The sequence below is a fragment of the Microtus oregoni genome, unplaced genomic scaffold (genome assembly GCF_018167655.1).
Source record: "Microtus oregoni isolate MIOR12 unplaced genomic scaffold, Mior012 000002F_ref0000024, whole genome shotgun sequence".
Taxonomy (NCBI): domain Eukaryota; kingdom Metazoa; phylum Chordata; class Mammalia; order Rodentia; family Cricetidae; genus Microtus; species Microtus oregoni.
The window spans coordinates 28,538,406-28,557,284 of record NW_024543061.1 but is presented as its reverse complement, the minus strand read 5'-3'; the positions used below and the strand labels follow the sequence as shown (position 1 = coordinate 28,557,284).

Below are 18,879 nucleotides of genomic sequence, written 5' to 3'. Positions count from 1 at the left end.
TGTGTACCTGGACTTAGCGTAGTGGAAGAGGGGGTACCTAGCTGCCCATTGAATGGCTTCTGGCCCCCATTTTTAGGACAAGAAGCTCCAACAAATCTAGTTGTTCATGCAGTAACCCTGAAAGCAGAAGACCTGGGGTGGTGTCACAGAGGTGGTACCACTGCCCTCTCCATTCTGCAGCCTGGTGGAAATGAACTCCAAAGGGCCGCACAGTTGGAAAGAAACGCATACAGGTTGAGCCTTTGAAGCCCAGAGATGTGAACTCAAGTTTTAGCTGTGCGGTCGTAGATCTGGCCAGTGCAGAGGCCGGAGTTGAACTTGGTTGGCAAAGTTAATCTGTCTTCATTTGCAAAATGGCTAACGGTGCCGTTGCTCCTAGCCCCTGCGGTCAGCAACAGGAGGCTGAAACCTTGACTGAGACGCAGATCTGTCAGGTCTGTAGCGCCTATGACCCTGTGATTGTATGGCCTTTTAATCGTCTTTAATCCATTTTACCGACTCAGTGGTGGTGACTACGCGGGCTGTGCTGTGTTCTGTAACGTTGAGAACTGGAGCTAGGATTACAACGTTATCTCAGCCCTGAGCCCAACCAGGACTACGCTGCCTGCCCCTCCTCTGAGTCTGCAGAAGCCTAGGGTCAACTGTGCAGCTCTCCTCTCAGAAGAAATGTCTGACTCGTTCTGACCTTAGGAGATTTCAATTGCATCTAGATGTCTAGGGCACAACTTGTCAGAGCCCGAGAGAACACGAGGCAAGAAAACACCTGACTCGCGTTACTGCCTAAGGTCAACACTCCTCATGCCTCAGTAGTTCTGGGGCTGGCCGGAGGGCTTGGGTGTTTTGTTTTCATGGAAAAAAGTACCCTGAGACGAAGAGAAGAGCCATCAAAGCCATGCAGAGGGACTGGCCACCTGAGCTAAATCTGCCAAAGCGGGTGCTGAAGTGGTGGACAGAGGTCAGCTTGGTGGAGACAGCGCAGAGCAGGACAAGCTGCAGTCTGGGTTTGGATGAAGGGACCAGACTGCTTGTCAGCCGATCCCACCTTGTAGTTCAGTTTTTCTCTTGGTGTTTTATAAGGTTTCTTCTAAACCTCCCTCACCGTTAGGAAAAAATACTTTCCAGAAATCAGATGTAAAAGCAGTGAGCATCTTGGTTCTGTACTGGGAGCATTTTGTGGGCCCTGCTGCTGAGAAGTCCTCGCATACTGGCTAAGGTCAGCAGTGCACCAGCCACAAAGACCTGTTCTTATCTGGTGTTTGCCTTGGAACCTGTAGGGCTGTTGGGAGAAAGGAAAACACTCAGATGTAGCAAAGAGAAACAATAACTCTAATCACATAACCCGCTTTTTCCCTAATGGTCCCTTATCGTCAGAGAGCTGGGAGATTGAGAACTATATAAACTGGACTCAGGAAGTCAATGGGTCATAGAAATCGTATCATGCATGCCGTTGCATAAAGCCCGAGAGACAACATGAAAGGCCTCGTGAGTACATTTTAACTCTGAATATGTCGAAACAGCCAAGGAGGTCTGCTTTCTCCCTTCTCCGAGAACTCTTCCAATTCCAGCTATGATTTGGCGTGTAATCTTCCGCTGGTGATTGTCTGTTTGCAGAATTTGAGTGAACGGTGTTTTCTGCCAGAATCAATAGCTAACTTCTTTAAAGCCCAGACTCTTTGGGGGTTAGAGTCCTGTCTTCAGGGGTGTTTCTTAGTTACAAATCGCCGGTGGGAAAATGACAGATATACGTGACATCAGCTGGGATAGTGTGTTTTTGTTCCTTTGGATTTTTTTGAGACAAGGCCTCATTCTGTAGTCCAGGCTACCATGCACTCCTTACAACTAGACTCCAACTTTCAAAATCCTTCATCTTAGCCTCCCAGGCCCTGCCATTAACAGCGGGCATGACCATGTCAGGTTTCAATCATCTAGTAAAGCGGTCCTGCCCTCTGCAGCTCCCGGGTCTGGTGGCAAAGCTCATTGCACTGTGGCAATAGTGATGTTGTAGAACAGCTGTTTCCTTTGCCTTTGAGGTGTAGCTTGCCTTTATTATTGAAACTGAATGCAGACTTTATATGGGTGTGCAGAGAAAGGAAGACTTTCTTATCTTCTTATCAGTTCCACTTGATAGGATGGGTGCACTTGAGCTGGGCGAGCCTCAAGTCCATGATAGACTATGGCTAGCTTATTGTAGTCCCCCAATTCCTTCATTAATGTCTGATAGAGAGAAGTCCCTCCATCAGCAGGGTGCGGCACACAGAGGAGATAAGCAACTGAAATATTTAAGGCCCCATTACATTCTAACATAATTGCCCACCCACAATAGTGTGGGAATGGTGGTGAGTAGCTTTTCTTCTTAGACAAGGTAAAAGAATCTGGAGGAAAGGAAACCTGGAGAGAATTAGATTCCAGAGGGGGTGAGGATGGGCAGGGGATGGACCAGAATCAACTGTGAGCTTTAGGATTTGGGTGAAGAGCCGGAGCAGAAGGTGCGCCCCGCCGCAGAAGAAGAGAGGATGGTGCAAAGAGGAACAGTGGGAGCCTGAGCTATTGTGGCCCAGGCTGGCCCTGCCCTGTGAGCCAATCAGAGCCTATAAGGTTAGCTAAATCTATTCCAGCGGCTGACGGTGGAAGCTACACAGGACGTATCCTCAAGTGACTGACGCAGCTTTTCTTCCTGAGCAGTGGGCACCCTGTCTGAGGACAGTATACTATGGTCTCATGACACATTCGGGGCCCCATGAGCGAAGGCCAGAGTTATAGACCCTCATTGGAAGGATCCGTCCTGTAAGGCAGAGTCTGAAGTCTAAGCTCGCCTGAGGCTAAGGACAAGTAACATTGACCTTTGTTCCATTTCAGACTGCATCTTCCTTTCTTGTGACCATCTTCCTAGTTCCATCTCTGGCCCTGGTGGTGAGTATGCTGGAGAGGGCCCAGTCTGCCTATCCCTCTGCTAGCACTGGCATTTCAAAGCTAACTACCAAGGGTGGCATTCCCATTATTTCTCGTGGATTCCCTTTAACCCTACCAGGATAGACAGGTAGACACTTGGAGCCAGTGACTTTTTCACTGTTCATCGGTCTTTTCTAGAACACCAGTGACAGTCATTCTCTGGATGGCTCTGTGGGGACCCAGGCCATCCATGTTGATGCCCTCCGAGGTCTGGTCAGTATCCAAGACAACAATGTTCTGAGCGAATGGAATGGAATCGTGGACTACAAGAATGTAAGATGCCAAACACGCTTATTGCAGGAACTCTCAAGTGATCCAAGCAGACCAGACTGCTTTTCCATCTTCGTTGTCCTCCTCTGAGACTGGGGTGTGCTACTAAAGCTGCTTTGTCTTAGCTCTGTATTGTGATGCTGACTTCTAAGGGATTGGTGCTGTGAACTAGCATCTCTTTCGGTAGTAAGAGCAATTAGAACGGCACATGATCAGGAGGAGAAACCTGCTGCTTTGGCAGAACTCTAATAAAATGTTCTGTGACCATAGAGATATGTTTATGCCTGCCATGGCTCAGTGTCCATATCAGCAGAACAGCTCCAACAGCGGCCTCCCCCACCTAGTGGGACTTGGAAGGATGGAATGAAGCCAACACCCACACTTTAACCCTGCCCTCTGCTCCCCAGGCCCTCTTCAGCCAGCTGTCACCTTCTTGTCATGTTCTCTTCCTTGAATACCTTCTCTCTTTTCTCCTCCCCACTTTTAAATCCTCAAGGAGATTCCCTGAATCCTCCTAGAAAGCTCCCAGGCCACAGACTGATTGACTTTCATGGATGTTGTTAAAACCCAAGAAAAAATTTCCTCACACAGTATTCTACCGTAGGCCGCTAGGTGGCGCGAGGAAGGCGAAACTATTGCTAGAGGCTTAGCTTCTTGCAGTTGAGCCTGGGGTAGCAAATGGCACCTCTGATCTAAGCCAGGAAAGGAATATCGTAGGCCACCAGAAAGGGGCATCCAAGACAGACCTAGCTCTAGAATTCAAGTCGCAGTCATGATACAGGCCTTCTGACTGCCCTGGGTTTTCAGAGAGCCCGCTCCAGTTTACACAACATTCTCCCAGGTAGGGGGATCTCAGATCCCCCCTCAACTTCATGGCAACTCCATGAAAGAAAGGCCAGTCCTCCTGCCTTACAGATAGAGAAACTGAGGCTCAGGGAGGCCATGGAGGATCCCAAGAGCTGTTGAACAGCCAGCCAGGTCCTTAAGATCACCTGTATTGTTGTAGTACCATCCTGCACAGCCAGGCACCCACATCCTGATGTTGGCATCAGAACACCCTGGGAGAGAAAACCTTCACCATCAGGAGCAGAGGAGATGGCTGCACTGGGCCTAGGGAGCGGCAGGGCTCACAACCACACTGCTCCCAATGCTGCCTTGTGCCCTGGCTTCCAGCAGCACCGCAGTCAGACTAACAGGGTCTGGACACCTGAGAGGAGCGAGTGCGTTAGTACTGGGACTGATTGAATGCCATGTTTCTGCTGTTGCTTTAAGGCCCTCCTGGCAGCTAAGCTGTTTAGTAAGATGGCCTGTGTCCTGGCCAAGATGGACCTGACAGTCTTCCCAAGTTTGGATGATATTACCCAGGCCCTGGGCACACAGGTGAGTCCAGTTCTCTCTGATAGTCATCAACTACGGGGTTTTCCAACTTACAGCCAGTCTCCTGGACAGTGCTCACTCACAGGAGCTTCCTCTGTACCTATTCTTCATGCCATGAAATCACGTCATGGGCAAAGAACTCGAGGACATCAGCCGCCCTCTCAAGGCAAGCCACAGTGGAATCAGTGACCTCATTTAGATGCATTCCCAATGGGCTCGAACTGTGCTAGAGAAGACAAGTGGTTGGATGTAAGCTTTGCAGTGATTTCATGTCCCCTGCCTCCTCTCCTCCCTGTCTTTCCTGACCTACCACACACACGCACACACATGTGCACACACATGCACACACACGTACACACACTCATACACACAATGCACACACAATGCACATACACTCATGCACACATGCACACACATACACGCACATGCACACACATGTACACACTCATGCACACACGTGCACACACATGTACACACTCATGCACACACATGCACACACATGTACACACTCATGCACACACATGCACGCACATGCATACACATGCACACACATGCACACACTCATGCACACACTCATGCACACACATGCACGCACATGCACACACATGAACACACATACACACACTCATGCACACACATGCACACACACACAAATGCATGAACATGCCCATACACACTGTTATCATTGCCATCACCGACATCTTTAATTGCAGTCAAGCCCAAAAGTGCTGAAATTCTTGCCTGCCCTCTCCAATGGGACAGGAACTGTTGTTAATAGGAATAAATTAAAACCCAGGAAGAAACCCTTGGCGACTCAAGGACTCTGCTCAAACTTTGCTTAAATATCAGCACATTTGAACAGTACTCAGGACTGGGGTTGTGGTAGAAACTCTGGGAAAGAAATAAAAGTGTGTTAAAGCAACGCTTTTTTAAAATGAAGTCGGGGTGGAGAAATGGCTCAGAGGTTAAGAGTTCGTGCTGCTCTTGCAGAGAAACCCGGTTTGGTTTCCAGCCCCCAGAGAAACCCGGTTTGGTTTCCAGCCCCCAGAGAAACCCGGTTTGGTTTCCAGCCCCCAGAGAAACCCGGTTTGGTTTCCAGCCCCCAGAGAAACCCGGTTTGGTTTCCAGCCCCCAGAGAAACCCGGTTTGGTTTCCAGCCCCCACAAGGTGACTCACACCAGACTGTAACTTTAATTAAACACTCAGACATATAAAATTAGAATACATAAATCTATAAAAGAGGAGTTGAAAATGTCCCATTCATCTAAATTGACAAAATATAAAGGCAACAAGCTACTCTATCGTTTTGGTTCAGAAAACATCTAAAGCTGATAGGAAATGCCGCTGGGACACATACAGATTTTTACCAGAGTCACTTTCGTCCTCTTGTGGCTTGATAAAATATTGCATCTAAAGGAAAGCAATTCTGGGCTCTCAGTGGACCTGAATCGCCCCACGCACCTTCACAACTTGCCTGTGAGTCCCTTCTTTGATATGCCATGCCTGAGACGCCCCCATCTTCCAGGATTCCGGTCACTACCCACCCACCCGCGGACTGACCTACACGGTTTTACCCAGCCGAGTCAAAAACTTGGCCCAGTACGGAGTGCCTGTCCAAGACCTGTGCAGAGAAGTCCCCGCCTACTTTGCCCAGCAACAAAAAGAAGGTATGTTCAGAAACCAAAAGAAGGTGCCATGTGAATCAAAAGATGCAGTCTGAGTTTCAGTACCTATCAGCCAGCTGTAATGACAGCTGATCCATTGCTTCCCTGGCCTGGGATGTATTTGGGGCTCGTGGGGAAGGGAAACAGCCAGTCATCTCCTCAGGGATCCGCTGGCCAATGGTCATCCTGCCCCGATTCAAGCTTTGCCATGCCCACTGTAGGGGAAGGCCTGCAGCTTTGGAGTCCTTAGTCCTACTCTTTCTCAAGGCACGTGGAGCCTAACGGTTATTATAGACCACACTGGAAATAGCACAGCTGATGGCTGAAGTGTGAGGGAGATCAGTGACCCGAAGAGACTAGCTAGCAGGGCTAAGATTCCAAGATCTGCCTATGAGTCCAGATTCAGTCAGCAACATAGCTGTTGCCACTCTCTTATCCACAAGTCAGAGTTCTTCAGAACAGACGGTCCAGGAGAGAAACAGGACATGTCAGGCTAGGGGATTAAATGCACAATAAAGGAAGAGTAATAAAGAAAGATGGTTACTGCAGAGGCTGGAGAGAGGGGCCGGGGTGGGCCTGCGCTGACCTGAGGGTCCATAACGCAGGTGCCTGGTGTAAGGATGACTCTGGCCTTCTCTCTAAAGTGTGGTTCCCTTTTCTTGAAGGTTCCGCCCTGGACATGGACCCACAATCCTGTTCTGAGCTCCAATTTCTCTCCTTCATGGGACTGTCCATCTGTGGTGAGATCCCTGGGCTCTGAACCCTACATTAGCCATGTGAAGACTGGACTTGCCTGCTCCAGCCTCTGCCTGTGGGAAGCAGCCCTTTCCAGTCCTCTACCTTCTGGCTTTCCATTCAGCACTAACTCTGTAATCTGGGGAGGAGGGAGGTGCAACTTCTACCTTCTAGGAAAAAATAATAAAGTTTCCATGTCACTGGCTAGCAGACAGCTTCCCTCAACTCTGCAGGCCCCCTCATCCCCTGCAGGCTCCCTCATCCCCTTCAGGCTCTCTCATCCCCTGCAGACCCCCTCTTCCCTTGCAGGCTCCCTCATCCCCTGCAGGCTCCCTCATCCCCTGCAGGCCCCCTCATCCCCTGTAGGCTCCCTCTTCCCCTGCAGGCTCTCTCATCCCCTGCAGGCTCCCTCATCCCCTTCAGGCTCCCTCATCCACTGCAGGCCCCCTCATCCTCTGCAGGCCCCCTCATCCGCTGCAGGCCCCTTCATCCCTTGCAGGCCCCCTCATCCCCTTCAGGCCCCCTCTTCCTCTGCAGGTCCCCTCTACCTCTGCAGGCCCCCTCTTCCCCTGCAAGCCCCCTCTTCCCCTGAAGGCCCCCTCATCCCCTGCAGGCCTCCTCATCCCCTGTAGGCTCCCTCTTCCCCTGCAGGCTCCCTCATCCCCTGCAGGCTCCCTCTTCCCCTACAGGCTCCCTCATTCCCTGCAGGCCCCCTCTTCCTCTGCAGGCCCCCTCATTCCCTGCAGGCCCCTCTTCCCCTGCAGAATCCCTCATCCCCTCTGCACTGCCAACCACGTGCAGTCCAGCGCATCCTACAGCATGGAGGTGGCTCCCCCAGAACCTTTCATCTCTGAGTCTCTTTAGACTATCCCTTGAGAAGTTTTGACAATAAATGAACAAACCACCAATAGCACCCAGTCTGGATGGTCAGACCTGAGGTTGTGCTTGTCTCCTGAAAACTGGGACTGAGGCTACTGGGCTGTCTCTTTCTTGTGACAGTGACAACCCATAGAGTGATCTGGAGCCTCCCTCTAGAACTCTAAGCCAGGAGCAGGGACCCTTAGATATCTGTACCCATTGCAAACGCATAAGGATCCAGAGACTCAGCCCTCAGTCTGGAACTTGCAGTCTCCATCATTAGCCCCTCCTCCCACGTGAGGTCGCCTAATTCTCTGCATCACTCCTGTTCCTCGGAACCTTGGGGACAAGGTTTCCAAGTTCCTTCTAGAGTAGGGTACATATCACAAAGCAGAGGGAGATGGAGGCTCATACCCTACTGGCATGGCTCAACCCCAGCACCTGGACATTTTCACACATTGTATACCTTATTTAAAGGCCTTCTATATATTAAGGTCAACATTGCTTGGTTCCCCACTGTGCCCGTGAAAGGAACAAACACACAGATGTCTGTAAATATATCATTTATATGTCATTATTGAATCTCATAAGCAGATGGAATGCTGGGAAGAATCTAGTTTGGCTTCTGAGTGGAAATCAAAGGTGTATTTCTTTGGAAAGATGAAATCAACTGAGGGACCATCTTAGACGTGAGTTCCTGCGCAGAAGGAGAAGCCCAGGAGCCCCAGAAGGCCGACCTTTGCACAGGCTCCAGTGGCTACCTCTTCTGAAAATGGGAAAATGTAAATAAATGGCATTTAAAATGTGCTTCAATACAGCAAGTCAATATTTTCAAGGGGTCCTGATGGGTAGGGCGTTGTAATTTCATAGCGTCAAGATTTTAGCAATAGATATCTATATTACTACTACTACTAATGATAATAAAAATAATAAATTAACTTACATAAGACCAACAAGTCTACTGGATCTCGGTGGGCGCCGTGTGGCTCCGCACTGGCAGCATGCCCTCCTGCCTCTCTAACATCTAGGAACGCTGTCAGTCTGAGCATAACACACAGCAAATGCTAACACTGTCTTCTTCACCTCCCACTACTCTGACAAATGTCTTTTGTTGAGTTCATTGTCCACTGCTCTGGCCACTTTGCCACAGTCAGTGCAAAATTCAGGTATGATCACAGTGTCCTGTGACACCCAGCTGCTGTCCCCTGCCTGCCCACTCACTCTGTCTTCTTTCCCCTGAGCCCCTTAGGCCAGATCCTGGCGCTACTCCTAACATTTCTAGAGAATCCTACTTGAAAGGTGCTCCGGAAGTGCTTATCTCCCTGGAGCACTTATATGTGAACCGCGACGACCCAGGGTTTTCCTTGAGGAGCCCTCCCTACCCCATTTGTCATTTTCAATGATTCCCTTTCCCATGGCACTGAGCCCCCAGGAGGCAAAGTTTTACCTCTGTATTCCTGACATCTCTAACAGTTAGTTCACGTAGTATAACTTCAATTCCTAAAGCAAACTGAACTAAGTCACATTTTCACTTAGGCAAATTTCACACAGCCGCGCCACCCCCACCTCCCAACGGCGTGGTACACAGCAGCTGCCAGAGCTTGGTTAGCCACCTTGGTACTCACCGGGCGACTTTGTAACCACCTCCCCCTTATACAGGGGGACATGCTTGCACAAATGTTCAATGGGCGACCCAAACAGGAACCAATCCGCCTTCAAGAGCAGAGACTTCAAAGGGTTGTACTTGACCCAGGTGTACTCTGTGGAGTCCATGACTCTCATTGTCTAGGTGACGTAACAGAGAACAGGGTTGACGGAACCGGAAGCCCACTGAACCTGCGTTTAGCTGTGAATGGCTTTCTCTGGTCAGTGGTTAGATAAAGGGCATTCAGAGATTTCAAGTCATGGTTTGCTGTGACTACTCTGCCTAGAGGAGACGCTCTTTTTTACCCACAGTATTCCACTGCAATACACCCACAGAAGGTAAACCCCCTGAAAGGGGAGAGGCAGGTGAGACAGTGTAGTCAAAGCCAAAACTAGGTATCCAGCCCCGCTGCACTGGGTGGAGAGTCTCACACTGTGGTATTGTTTGTCTGTATCTTTGTATCCTTCAATATCATTTTCAAGCAAATGACATATCTTAGATCTCACCTCCAAGAAGAAAAGTTCACCAGCCCCCTCTGCAAAGCCAGTTCTTATCAGTTTATGTTTTCAGGGCTCTATGATGGAAACCGAGCTCCCCCCGTGTGAGAACACATTAGTAAGCTGAGCATCGTATACATGGAAATAGAGGTTGGAGTCTACTGTCCCTTTCACCTCTCTCTGTGGGCAGCAGCCTGCGCTGGCTCAGGAGCAGACTTTTCGAGGACTCCCAACCTACCTGCGTCTCGTAGATGTACCGCTGGAGTTTGTCCAGAGCCGGGATGGCTTTGTGGTCCATCTTGAGGATGTAGCAGGCTCTTCGGGAGAGCACTCGGGATGCTATGTAGCCCTGAAGGAGCAACAGCACGGTTACTGACCCTTAAAGTTCTGGGATCCTGATTGGATGAGATTGGCATCGAGTCTTAGAAGAAAGGATTGAGTTCATCATGAGTTAATGTCATTTTGAAATTCTGCCCACTCATCTTTGATAGGGAGTTTTGTTTCCCTACTTGCCTCTGTACACCTGCGAAGTTGGCATGTGCTCTGTGTTCTGGAAGCTGGGTCTGCAGCTAAGGGTTTAAAGACTGAGGAGGAATGGCTGTCTGCCTCTTCCTTTGTGTTTTAGCCTGTTCTTCCATCCTTACTACAACAATATCCTTCAGAACCGTATCATTCAATACCATAACGGCTCCACATTTGGCGACTTAAATTCAAATCCAGTGAAACTTACCACTTATTTCACAATGGATTTTGAGTACACAAGTAGCCACAATGACTAGAGGCTTCCCTTCTAGAAAATTCAAACATAGAACATCTCGACCTGGCTTGACATTCTGTAAGTCTCCTAGGCATGCTGACGCCTACCCTCACCCCACACAACTTTACCTGTTCTCCCTCCTTTTCCCTCTTCTCCATCCTTTCTCTGCCTCAGACTCTATCCACCACATGGAGAGGGTGGCCGGAGGAGGCTGAGGAGCACAGGGATGTTGAGGATTTGATGTGAGAAAGAATCAAAGGTCATCACATTTTGACCTTGAATGGAAAATTTCTGTGATGTTTCAAATACTTAAAAATTATTCTGCTTCTGACTTTTCAACCTCAAAAGTTCTTAGTACCTAAAGTTTGACAATAGATGGAGGCACCGAGGCTGATGAAGAAGGAAGGGGCTTAAACAAAGTCTCCACAATTCAGTTTTTAAAAGTCACTTTTGGGATTTCCATGATTCCATTTAAAGATAGCTTTAGCTGCACTTCCTGTTGAGGACTTCAAAACTCTCCACTCAGAAAGTGATGTAAAACTCCCAGCAGTGCCAGGAGGAATGCATCTGGGGAGCTTTAGAAGAAAAGGGAAAAAACCAACTTCAGACACACATTGTTGGTGTCCATGCTGGGTATCTCTGGGTAAGGCAGCCCATAATAAGTATTGGAAGAAAAAAATAGTAAAGTAATCCAAATCAGTAAATGGATGGAGGGAGTTTCTAAGACTTGTTACCCTGGTAACCAACACGGGGAAGGCCTCATAGCAAGTGTCATGTTGTAAGGTCTACAGAGATAATTTAAGTGTGTGCATTGTTCTGGGTTTCTGCTCATTTTCTGCATGTTTTGTATCAGAAGTTCTCATTTGCTTATCCAACAGGCATTTTCCTGTTTATGTTCTAAGCATTGCTTTGGCTGTTCTTCCAGTCCGTGTCTGTGCCAGAAGAGGGACAATGCCATCACTGTTGAGGAAATGTAGGGTTTTTTTCTTAGAGATGTTTTATTTTCTTTCTTGATCATTTAAAGGGAAAGGAAGATGTGAGGAAAAATTTAAGGACATGTAAAGACAGACAGTATAATTAAATGTGTCCCTCTACAAAGCCAATCCTACAGCTTGCTGCTTACATGCTTATAGTCAAAAATGGTGGTGGAAGAGCAGGACCCTGCATGGATGTTGACGGTGGCAGTGTTCTTCTCATTGTCAATGCTCACTGTCTCCTGGACGTTGCTGCCATTGGTGCCTGGGACGATGATGTTAAAAACCTAGAATTGACAACCAAGACAAAATCAGATTTACGTAAATAGTGTGCATTGGAAAGCAGCCCTTTTGCTGGGATAAACCTTCACTGTAAGTCCACCAGGATAAACCTGCACTGGGCAGTCCACCGGGATAAACCCTTCACTGTACGTCCACCAGGATAAACCTGCACTGGGCAGTCCACCAGGATAAACCTGCACTGGGCAGTCCACCGGGATAAACCTGCACTGGGCAGTCCACCGGGATAAACCTGCACTGGGCAGTCCACCGGGATAAACCTGCACTGGGCAGTCCACCGGGATAAACCTGCACTGGGCAGTCCACCGGGATAAACCTGCACTGGGCAGTCCACCGGGATAAACCTGCACTGGGCAGTCCACCGGGATAAACCTGCACTGGGCAGTCCACCGGGATAAACCTGCACTGGGCAGTCCACCGGGATAAACCTGCACTGGGCAGTCCACCGGGATAAACCCTTCACTGTACAGTCCACTGGGATAAACCTGCACTGGGCAGTCCACCAGGATAAACCTGCACTGGGCAGTCCACCAGGATAAACCTGCACTGGGCAGTCCACCAGGATAAACCCTGCACTGGACAATTCACTAGAAGCCCATGCCATGTTCGGGCTGAGACTGAATGCGAAGCTTTGCCCACTGGTTTGTTATATTATGTATGAGAGGTCGAAGTGAACTCTGAAGTTATGTCATCACAAGGGAAACGGGACTCAGAACATTTTAGTATGTTGGGTTACATTGTGGAGGCATTGGAAGCAGAAAGAAATAACCCCCCATCTTTCCCATTCCTGGGATTCCGTCTCAGTGAAGACGTGGACTACCCAGCCCTTGCACGGCCTGGCCTCTCATCTTCTCCCACAGCTCTAAGAAGCCAACTCACCTCTTCTGCCTGAGACTGAATTGCAAAGACGGATAGCACCACCAGAAATGCCACCTGAAAAACACATCAATTCTCTGTGGGGTTGTCACTCAATGAGGGGGCTCAGTAAGAGACAGAGGGTACCCAGGAACAACAGTCATTCCTTAGAGGTGGCCAGCAGTCTGCTTTTCGACTTTAAAAAGTAGAAAACGTACATTTACCCACTCGGCAGGCCCTCGTTGAGTTCATGTTATTTGTTAGACACATGGTGGACAGGTGAGCAGAGAAGGACTCTCTTATCAGGGGAAAAGCTGGCGCGAGTCACACCCACTTTGGGATTAGTGAATAAATTCTGTCCTCTAAGGGGAAAATTGTCAATTTCTTGAGACTGTGGTAATGAACCATTTAAAACAAACCCATGAGTGACGTGGTCACAATGGGTTTTTAAGGACAGCTATGGAAGAAAGATTCTAGTTAACCTTCGCAACCCTCTCCTCAGATCTCTCTCCTGGTGCCTGGGAGGAGGCTCTAGCAATAACCTATGTGCAGACGCCCTGCAGTCTGCTTTCATGGGGCTCCTCCCCACCTTGGGCTGGATACCTCAGACAACTCTGGAGCCTCAGACACTCCTGCATGTTCTATTCAGTGGGTCTGGACTAGAAGTTGGGATAAGTGAATCCACTGACCATCTCGGTGGATGCCTAGCAAGAGCACAGGATGTGTCCTTGGCCCCCAGATCCCTCCTACCCTCCAAGGTTGGCACAGCTTGACCCTAAGTGTGCACTTAAGGCTTAGATCTCCTTCTGAGAGGGGACACTGTCCATCTGACAGTCTTTGTTCCTTTCGGGCTTCACAGTGTTCATCTTTCTCTGTTAGCAGGTGAGTGCAGCAAACAGAGGCAGAAGCTGGGACAGGGCTTCCACCCTGAATCCCAGCACACAGGTGGAGCCATGGAGTCCGGTATCAGTCAGGGTTGGGGGAAGTCACTGAAGGGCTCATTTTACCTTAATAAAGAGTTTAGACACCAGATCACTCTGGTTTCTTTAAGTTCACCTAGTTACTACTGCGCACGGGGCCCAAGACAGAGAAACCCCATCCTGAACTCCATGTTTACAGATCTGGAAAATTCAGTCCCCCTGTCTCAGTCTCCTCAACTTCACAACAAGGGCAGCAATGCGTGCTGTGCACTGTGGGCACAACAAGCAGAGGTGATTGTCCACGAGAAAAACTGGGGCTCAGCACAGTTTGGGGGTGGCCGCTCTCACTCTTATTGCAGACATTGTTTTTAAAGCACTTCTCTTCCGGATGACAAATGTAACTACTCTCAGATGCCTGCACCCCTCACAACGCCATGAGAAGAGATTGCTATTAAACAGCCTCCAAATAAAATCTCCACATATTTCCATTTTTTCTTTGTACATTTTGAGTAAACCCAAGAAATATAGGCAGTGGACATACAAATATTCAACATTATTCCTGGTCCCCTAACATCATAAATTCAACCCCAGAGGTATAGAAGGGCACAGTGTTTGTCTAAGACCCTTGAAGTTCACAGCACATTGGATACAAGCAGCAGAAGCAGAAGCTCAGAGAACATGAATGCATACTCACGGGGATTTTCATTTTGCCCAGAGAGAAGAAGCTGGAGTGAGTGCAGGCGCCTCTGCAGTGTCCAGTCTTTATATTGGCATGAAGAGGTGAAAACCTTTCTCCTGAGTGGTCATGTCAGAAAAGATCGAGCCCATTATCTGGGTCACACCTTGACAAACTCCCTAATCAGGATGGAGACCTAACCACATCCCAGGTATCAGTGAAGTTTGTTAATCAGTACTGAAAACTCCCCATTGGTCACTCTGCAAACACGCCTAGCTTATCTGTCCCAGTTGGGCTCCCACCCTGTAACAATACTACAGACACTTGCTCTTCCCACATAGACTTGGAAGGGGCATACTGGCTCCTTCTCCCGAATGTAAAGCCCTTAAGACTTAGGGCCCCACTCAGGGTCCCTTCACCACTGCCCTGCTTGTTGAATTTGTCTGCCTCAGCATCAGACATGCAAACAGAGGTGAGGATAGTGTTTGGGAGCTTGTTTTGGAATATGAACAGCCTGGTGGCTGTCTTTCCTTCCTTTCCAGTCAGCAGCAGTCTGCAGAGATACATGAGGAACAAAATTTGGGAGTCTACTGGCACTGACCCAATGTTTTAGGTGGACCCTGTCCAGGGCACCATGAACAATGGGGACACATCTCTTCTTACCTTAAGAAACTCTCAGATTTTGCAAAGATTGGGAAAGGAAAGCAAAGCTTAGTTTGAGTAAATTTTCCAGTTATAAGTTGCTAGTTAGATTGTGAGGACGGGGTCATGAACTTATCAGGCAACGGGGATTTTGTTTTTAACTCGACTGTAAATTGTGAAATACTGAGCAAGAAGCTAAAAGGAACAAGCAATGTTTTAAAGAAGAGAGTTTTTAGAAGTGGACATTGAGAGGTCCCTGGCTCTCCAGAGCTCCGCTGCCTTGGCTGCTCAGCAGGAATGAGGCAATGGGTGTGTCTTTTTTCTGAGATCACTGTGGCAGGAACGACTACAGTTCTACAGAACATCTGCCAAGGCTTTTCCATCCCTGACTCCAGTGGCCCCAAGAAGGCCAGGGTTCTCAACAGGATCGCCTCCAAACCTGTGGGTACCCGCTACCTCGTTTACCCATCCCCAGGAGCTCCAAGTCCGTAGTAGGCCTAATGATAACACTGCAAGTACTTATGGAACATGTCCTGGTGCTTTCTAAACACTTGGAGCATACTAATTCAGCAGTCCTTACGGTCCTGCTCCCATTTCCCAGCAGAAGCACCAAGATGCAGGGAAGTTAAAGTAACTAATTGCTTGGGACCACACAACTTCCAAAGGCGAAAGCTGAGGCTTGAATGTGATCTGGCGCCAAAGTTCACCGTCTTAGACACAAGTCCTTCCAGACTGTGGGAGGCAGCACAAGTTCTCGGCTTGCTGAAGTGGGCCAGGAGCAGGCTTCTGTGCCTAGATTGCTCCCAGCTCAAAGACAGCCTTGGAAATTGTGAGGCTTGGCCACAGCTCCACTGAAAACTTCACTAGGGGAATGTGAAGCTAGCTGCATGGACAAACATCGCTAAGGATGAACCCCTGCATATGCCTGCCAGTGCCACATACACGAGGGGCCTGTGATGAGCTCAGCCATGCCTGGGATCCGCTGCAGCCAGCAGGAGCGTGAGGCACTGCGGGTGTGGGGACTTCCAAAGCATTCACTTACGGGGCTGTTTCAACTCCCGCAGGCCTTGTTCTTTATAACTTCTGCTTTTAGTCTTGCTTAAAAAAATGTTACCAATGTCCTTAATGCATTTTCCTACGTGTTCTAAAAGTCCTGCTTTTCACATTCAATTTTACTATTACTTCTGAGTGTAGAGTGAGCCTTCAATACAGTGGTTTTTTCCACTTAGCCATCCAGTAGTTCCAACATCTGTTAGTAAATAGTGTAGCTCTTTGCCACTAACTTCTAAAGCCAGGCGGTTTCCATGGAAATAGCATCCTGCTTGCTACCTCCATATTTCATTGGTTTATTTAGTATTCAACAGTGATGGCTCCCAGGTCCACAGATGAATTCTGAAACCCAGTAGACAAAATCCCCCAGATGCTACTACTTCTAAATGTTCCTGCCATTCTGTGAAGTTTCTTTCTGTTTTCTCTGTCTTGATTCTTACAGAATTACTGTATTCTTTGTCTGACATCTTGAGCTGAACATTACTCTGTACATTGAGTCTCTCTTGTTATTTTAAATGGAAGCATTGGGAAATAATAGATTTACCACTAAGTACATTTTATTTTCTTCATGTAACTATTTTACCTTTTTAAAAGTTTCTTAATTCCTGTTGTGATTTTTTTCTCTTTAACCCAGTTATTAAGGTACTTTTTTTCAATTTCTTATATTCAGATGTGGAGCAATGGTATGAAGAAAACACACCCGCTCTTAACTTCTTCAAGCTGGCTGTAAGCACCCATGCTCATGGCTCTTGGGGAAGAGCAGCCACGTGGCCCTGTCCAGACGGGAGCGAGTGGGTTGCCCATCACCCCAGCGTCAGCATCACTGCGGGTCTAGGCTCTGGAAACATTGCCTTGCCTACATTTTTCTCTTTGTTCAGACTTTTAAAAACTCCATCAAGTATATAATCAAGTCAAGAACTCGGAGCTTGGCGTTTAATTCACTCTATAGTCTTCCTCCAAAGGAACCTGGAAAGTGAGATGTGAGAAGTTGCTACAGATCTTGACTGTACCTCAAAAGCCAGGTGTTAGGGGCTGGGTCCCCAGCATGTCATGCTATGGAGGCCAAGGCAGGAAGTGAAACAGTTATGAGGTGGGGCCTAGTGTAGGAAGTTAAATCAGTAGGGGTGTGTCCTTGAAGACAGGCTGTTGAGACCCTGGTGTTCTCTCTCCCTCCCTCTGTGTGTGTGCGTATGTGTGCACGCGCACACACACACTCTCTCTGTTGTCTCTCTCTGTGTGTGTGCGTGTGTGCGCTCCCTCTCTCTCTGTTGTCTCTCTGTGTGTGCATGTGTGTGCTCTCTCTCTCTCTGTTGTCTCTCTGTGTGTGCATGTGTGTGCTCCCTCTCTCTCTGTTGTCTCTGTATGTGTGTGCATGTATGTGCTCTCTCTCCGTGTTCTCTCTTTATGTGTGCTCTCTCTCTCCATCCATCCATCTCTCCATTTTCCAGCTTCCAAAAAATGAAGAGAGCTCCTCTGCCATGTGGTCTCATCACGATTCACAAGGTCACAACAATCTCAAAGCAAGGAGCCAAGGAGCCATCACCTGAAAGCCATGAAACAGCGCTAAAATGAATCTTTCGTCCTTTGAGGTTATCATCTCAGGCATTTTGTCGCAGTGACAGAGAACTGGGTAACACGGAAGGGAATCATCTAAATGAAGGAAAGGAAAGGAGCCTGTGGGAGCAGAAAGAAGCTTATGTACCTAGCTGAGCGGCCACTCGTCCCTCCACTCCCATTCCCCCTCCCAGCAGGCCACACACTGCTAACCTCCTCCCACTGTTCTCCTCCTTCCACGCTCCGCTTGCCATTGCCTGTCCTCTCCTCTCCACCCCGCTGTCACTTCTTTCTCCTTTTCCCCACACTATGTCAGTGGTGACCACTGGAGAAGTGGTCTCATGCCCCAAACCAAGGATCTCTGAGAATTGTCTGCCACCAGAAAATGTAAGACACTATTAAAAACAGTAAATGTGAATGTATGGGATTAGGATTGCACAAGAATACAGAACCTAAACTGCACTGGCCTAGTGTATCAACTATAAACAAGAAAAATTATGATTATAGTGTTCATTGTTTTCTATGAAAATAACTCGTTTCCTATGATGACCCTAAAGTCTCTCTCATGACCCTCAGCTGGAGAGAATGAGCTGAGAACTCCTCACATCGCCTTCAGACATTGACAGGATGATCAGCAAAATGCACCAGGAGCAGTAAGCTCAGAATGAGGCCTCCCTAAAATCATTGCTATTACTATAGACAAAGTAACCATAGAAATCATCAGAGAATTCAGGACTCAGGCAGAACTATTAATGTAAAATAAAAGTAAGATGTCTGGAAAAATTTGCAAGTATATTAAGTTTAGAAATCAATTTTAAATAAGCCATAGGTTAAAGAGGAACCCATATGGAAATTAAAGACATTTTTAATTAAATGGATGTCAATGCTTATGTTAGGATACTTGCCTTAAGAAAATTGAAAACAGGGGCCAGAAAGATGGCTCAGTGGTTAAGAGCACTGTCTGCTTTTCCAGAGGACCCAAGTTTGATTCGTAGCACTTACATGATGGCTCACAGCTGCCTAAAACTCCAGTTCCAGGGGATCCAGTGCCTGCTCCTGAGTGAGTGCGTGGATGCAAGGCCAGGCTCGGGCACAGGCAGAAGCTGCTTTCTCTGGGAGCTTTTGACGGTTTCCTATGAGGCTCACAATTGTGAGT

At 48.2% G+C, this 18,879-nt stretch overlaps 2 protein-coding genes across 4 annotated transcripts; one reads left to right on the top strand and one right to left on the bottom strand.

Annotated features, from left to right (window-relative positions):
* Positions 1-1,399: 1,399 nt before the first annotated feature.
* LOC121440866 (gastrokine-3-like) lies at positions 1,400-8,581 on the top strand. Of its 3 annotated transcripts, none has more exons than XM_041641891.1 (7): positions 1,400-1,482; positions 2,857-2,910; positions 3,088-3,222; positions 4,492-4,599; positions 6,122-6,263; positions 6,926-7,000; positions 8,448-8,581. In XM_041641891.1, exons 1-7 carry the CDS (start codon positions 1,471-1,473, stop codon positions 8,468-8,470), a joined length of 549 nt encoding a protein of 182 aa, XP_041497825.1. In that variant the 5' UTR covers positions 1,400-1,470; the 3' UTR covers positions 8,471-8,581. The 3 variants fall into 3 exon arrangements, with proteins under 3 accessions (XP_041497825.1, XP_041497817.1, XP_041497835.1); XM_041641883.1 differs by having other exon boundaries at positions 8,445-8,572; XM_041641901.1 differs by lacking the exon at positions 8,448-8,581 and having other exon boundaries at positions 1,405-1,482; positions 6,926-7,200.
* Gkn2 (gastrokine 2) lies at positions 8,537-17,775 on the bottom strand. The gene is made up of 6 exons (XM_041635609.1): positions 17,713-17,775; positions 12,906-12,959; positions 11,876-12,013; positions 10,234-10,344; positions 9,479-9,638; positions 8,537-8,616 (listed from the first exon to the last, which is right to left on the bottom strand). The coding sequence occupies exons 1-6, from the start codon at positions 17,773-17,775 to the stop codon at positions 8,537-8,539; spliced, it is 606 nt and encodes a 201-aa protein (XP_041491543.1).
* Positions 17,776-18,879: the final 1,104 nt, after the last annotated feature.